The sequence below is a fragment of the Propithecus coquereli genome, unplaced genomic scaffold (assembly GCF_000956105.1).
Source record: "Propithecus coquereli isolate 6110/MARCELLA unplaced genomic scaffold, Pcoq_1.0 Scaffold76, whole genome shotgun sequence".
NCBI lineage: Eukaryota > Metazoa > Chordata > Mammalia > Primates > Indriidae > Propithecus > Propithecus coquereli.
Genome location: NW_012153729.1, coordinates 78,585 through 84,092, shown reverse-complemented (window position 1 = coordinate 84,092; position 5,508 = coordinate 78,585). Strand labels below are relative to the sequence as shown.

General features: G+C 30.6%; 1 protein-coding gene across 1 annotated transcript in view; it reads right to left on the bottom strand.

Moving 5' to 3' along the window:
* The window catches only part of LOC105824684 (centrosomal protein of 112 kDa-like), a 103,119-nt gene that overhangs the window by 49,551 nt on the left and 48,060 nt on the right, over positions 1–5,508 (bottom strand). Inside the window, exons 4-5 of the mRNA XM_012662217.1 lie at positions 4,436–4,522; positions 1,956–2,060 (exon numbers count right to left, since the gene is read on the bottom strand). Of these exons, the coding sequence (XP_012517671.1) occupies positions 1,956–2,060; positions 4,436–4,522 (192 nt within the window). The remainder of the gene's footprint in view (positions 1–1,955; positions 2,061–4,435; positions 4,523–5,508) is intronic.

Below are 5,508 nucleotides of genomic sequence, written 5' to 3'. Positions count from 1 at the left end.
TTTGTTTAATGTATTCATGTCATCTGGACAGTAAAATTAATTTAGCTGTATTTTTACTTGAATATATTTTTTTAGCTTACTAAATAGGTTTTTATCATTTACTTCAAGACAGCAAAATTTTCATAAACATTTCCCTAAAAGCTTTTTAACTCTTGTATCTCAACTAAGCAACAAATAGGGAGTGGAAAAGAACCCAAGTTAACTTAATATGGGTCTTTAGCATCCATAAGATATTTTACTCTACAATTCCAAAATTAAACTAAGATCTGGTTGCTATCCAAAAAGCCTTAAGAAACATTATTTTTAAAACTTAGGCATTCTTAAACCTTACGCATGTTTGAATTGCCTGGTTTGAATCAGAGTAAAAACAGAAAACCTGGAAATAAATTTAAAATATTTTTTACCCACTGATAATATTTTGAGAAAGAACCTAAACAGATTTCTAATTGTTTTCACCAACATTTAAGGCTGGAAATGAACCTAAAAATATCTATTTCATTGGTTAATTTATATATTTAATTGCTATCCTAAACTGTCAAGAGCATTACTATTAATTCAGATATGCTCAAGTTTGGAGATGTCGGGGACAGCCATATAGAAACTCCTCAATGAAAACCTTCTTATCTCCTTTCCTCTTAATCATTGCTTACATCTTATCATTCACCAAATCATGATCCACTCCTCAGAATTTCTTCTTCAGTTCCATTCTCACTACTCCCACTGCCATCACTCAGATATTCTGGGTCCTATCACCTTAACATGCAAAATTACAGAAGCACAGAAGCATAACATCTTTGACTTGGAAGGGACTTTATATATTATTTATTTCTACCTCACCATTTTATAATGAGTTAACCAAGGCCCAGAGATTTCCTGATGTCATATACCAGACATTGAATAGCAGAGCCTGTTTTCTAATGAGTGGAATGTTTTCTTCACTACTGTCTGCCTCTGACCAATGTAACAGACCAGGAATTGGCCTCACCCAGGTTCAACACACCCACCATTATTACCAGGTAACTCACTCCTCCCAAAACATGGGTCCTAAAACTCACATCTCAAAAATCTTCTCTGGTTCCCCATCATCTACAGGATAAAGATCAAACTTCTAAATCTGAAACTCAAGGCCATGCTTAATCTAGCCCCAAGTCAACTACCTTAATATTTTTAAATCTATCTCTTAACGTATAGGGTATCCACTCTAGCTAAATATTTTCACAGCATCCTTCCCACAACTTACCAATTTCAGCATTCATATTTCAGTACCTGGAACTCTTCTCTCCAACTAATCAAATCTTTAAAAACTTTTAAAACTCTTACAAAAATTCCTTTCTCCAAAAGATATTTTCAATATTCTCTCTCATGACCACCTGCTGATTTAGATGTTTGACCTATAATTATAGTCTATTTAATACTTTATTACATGCTTTCCTTTACTTGTTACTGAAAGTATAAATGGATAATACTTTATAAGTTTTTTCTGTCAATTACAATACTAATAAATACTGTAAGGCATAAAGTAAATACTTAATGTAATGAATTTTACTGGATGAAGAATAATTTCCTTCAATTTCTCATGAAAGCCAGTAAGTCCTAATTCTATGACTTCCTTCAACTGATCTATGGCGGCTCTACCACAATGAGAAGAGAGATAGTTAAGAAGAGGGAGTGACAGCAACATGCTCTTCCAACTCCTTAACCAAACCAACCACCACTACCACCCCTTCACTGTTGCCATTACACACACACATACACATACACACACACACACACACACACACACACACACACACACTGTTTTTTCCCAGCTATATGGAAGCCTACATAAATTTACCCATCGGTGGAAGCCCACATGAATAAACATTTCCACCTCATAATACAAAAGTTCCAAAATCAAATTTTATTCTCTATAATCACTAAAATAAAATGTTATTAAAAGATTTATGTAACAACACATCACCTTTTTTTTCAAGCTTCCTAATAGTTTCTTCAGTTTCATTTTGTTTCTTTTTGTATAAAATTTTTAGTTCTTCTATTTCATTGTTCTTTCTTTCTAAAATCTGCAAAAAAATTTAAAATGTTTCAGTATATTGTATTGTTTTAAGTATTCTACACATGGTTTTTTTTAATGAGCACAATCTTTTTTGCAAGTCTATCTCAGCTAATCTCATAAATGGTTTCCATAAAAATTATAAAAATTTTATTATAGTCCATTGAGAAAATTATTAAATATACTAGACTAATTACCTGAAACAAATATGTTATCTCTTTGGGATTTTCATATATCAGTTTTAAGGAGAGTATAAATAATAAATTAGGTAATTCTCAAATATAATTCAGAAATTAAACTGCTACAAAATGGCAGAGAGAAGCCATCAGAATCTTGACATGTTGGGATAGTACAAGTCATCCCATTGCATTGGATAGAACATCTTTCAATTCGGCATATCCTTGAATCCTCCCACAAGTGCTCTTCTATCATTTTAGTGCACAATAACAAGAATTTCCCAATACATGGGAAGATGACATGTAACAGACTTCTTTTCCATCTAGGATCTGCTACTGTAAATCAGAAAAATCAGCTAAAAGTATGTCAAAAATTGCATGAAAATTTACATTATTAGGTTATATTGTGCCAGAAGCTTCCAATTTAATCATTTAATAAAATTTAATCATGTTTTTATACTTCAAAATATATCTACACTCAAAAAATAAAAAGCTACAAAAATAGCCAACATGTAGGAAAGTTAGCAAACAGGAGAAAATGCAAATCAAAGGGAAAAAAGAATAGTAAATTGAAGTAGGAGTAAGAATATCCACTTTTCTTATGGTTGGGGTATATTTCCTATATATCCGAAGTCAGCTAATAAGAAAGTTACTCACCAACGTCTAACCAACTTTTTCTTAGTGTTTTTACTACAAGCATTTACTTTGCCCTTCCTTGTTTTAATCCCATAAGGAAAGGAGCAAGTTTGATCCTAATGTCTAAGAAGAAGCAAAAAAGGAAAACAATGTATGCTAATAAATAAAACACTCTAAATTTTATCCCTCCCTAATTCCTGACACTTAGAAAATATCATACAAGCAACAAACTGATGAATATGCTTTCCAAATCTGGCATAAGTTCAGGATTTTATTTATATTTTACCTGGCACCTCAAACTAGTTTCATTGCTTTCTTTTTTCACATAGAATTTATTTTAAAAGAGAAATTCTTGAAAAGAATTACATTATTAAATATTTTTCTTAGAATAAATCTTTGTAACAGACATACAAAGAGGTCTATTTCAGACTCTATCACAATGATTTTTCCAAATATATTTTTATATTCCTTTATCTTATACATCAATATCTTACACATCAAGAGATTCTGCTCCATTAGGCCATGTTATATTGAAATCATATTACTGATTCTCTAACATAATTATTATAGAGAACTATTAGTATTATCTAAACAAATAAACTAAAGTAATTATTTGTTTTTAACATTTGAATAGGGGAGAAGAAAAGAGAAAAAAGGATTCAATACTTTTTCTAATATCCAATCAGTGGTTTCCTCCTGGTTGCTTTGAAAGAAGATGAGCCAAATAAGCACCTAACTAAATATTAATATGTTTTAAGCTTTTAAGAAAGCTTGGATACAAGATGCTGTAGCTTCAACTATCTACCTCTATCTCTGTCACTCAGTGTTGGGAAGCAGAACCATAGGCTTAGTTTTGAAACAGTAAATACAAGGTTTCTATTTGAATCAGCCTTCATGTATTAAAAAAAAAAAAATACACATGATTATCACCTACATTTTTAATCATTACTAAAGTATAGTATCAACTCAAATTCCATGTAGATTAACCATAAATTGATGGTTTTTACTATGACAGTTGAGAAGAAAAATAAATTTTATTTAAAAATATAAGTTGAAAGATTAGAAAGCATAAATCCCAATGAGCTGCTTTAAAAAAAGGCCTTTATTGTCAGTGGATTATAATGCATGTAGTCTATACCAAACAGAACTAAGTCCAAGAGTTCCTTTTTAAATTAAAAAGGAAATTTCAATTATTAGAAAACTGAAAAAATATTAAGATAAAATGAATTCTAATATTTACAGTTGATGTCTTATTTCAACTTTCATGAAAGGTAACAATAGAATGCAGATAAAGGAAAGCCAGCTTTAAAGCAATAGTTGAAGAAGAACTAAAATGTAATAGAAATAGAAGGTTTTATATAAACATATATGTTTAGCAAATGAAGTTTAAAGATCAATTTTTGCTGGGATATTACTTTAATAAATTCCATTTAGTACAGACTGTCATAAAGTACATAAATAAGTGGATAGAGAGGTGGGTAGATAGATGGGTAAATGTAAGAAGAATCATCACAAGACCCAGAATATTTTAAAAATTCAATGTAAATAAAAGAACAAGCAATATATATCCTACCTTCTGAACATCAGCATCATGTTTCTGCTGTAGTTTAAGCTTGTCTTCATGAAATTTAGCTTCTATCATTTTTGTTTTCATGTCCAACTTCAAGAAAAATATTTTAAAGGTGTTATTACTTTACTTTTACCTTTGGCAAAAAATACACAATTAAATTAAAATAACTCCCTATATAAAAAAGTATCATTTTCCAATTTTAGCCTGTAGCTACAGGTTCTAGCAATCACATTACATATACCAATATGTTGATTACATTCTTTCAATTACTTTCAAACTAATTTAAAAGTCTTTAAAATAAATTTCACCTGGCAAAACTGACCGTACTAAGTATATATTCACCAGTTATCCTCTATCTCCCTCTACCTTCTCCCCCCAAAAAAGTCATTTCAAAGTAGTATTCTGCTTTTACATTTAAATCTACACAGTATTTTAGCTTTTGTTATTTTTCTTTTCAGTAAGTCTTTTCCAATCTTTTAATTTTTTCTTTTTTCACATCTACATGCTCACTTAATAATACTCTTATTAATCTACATATTTAAATATGACAATTTGAGAATGAATAGCCACAGAAATGCACATCTCTCTCAACAGTTTTCCAGTTCTCTCCCAGAATCACAGACCTCAATATCTATCCTCCCCAAATTAATGCCACATGCAACAGTGTCCTGAGCAAAGCCAGCAAAAATGTAATTAACACTTGTTAATAATAATGAGTGCATCCTAGAATTAAAAGAACAGTAGTGGCAGGTTTCAAGAAGAGCAATATAACACTGGTTATCTCAAATGTGAAAGTATTTGGCCACCTGATTCCTTACAATTCAAGAGAATATGTACATTGAAGTCTAACAGACCACATTTCTAACTCTTAACTCTAATCCCAGCACATATTAACTGTTGTGACTTCAGGCAAGTCATCACTTTAACACTCTATTTCCTCTTCTGCTAATTAAGGAAAATATCCTTGCCTCAATGGATTGTAAAAATTATATTCAATAAAATAATTTAGGTGACCATACTTGGTACAATATGTGGCACAATCTAAGTATTAATATGCAAAAATATTAGTCTACAAC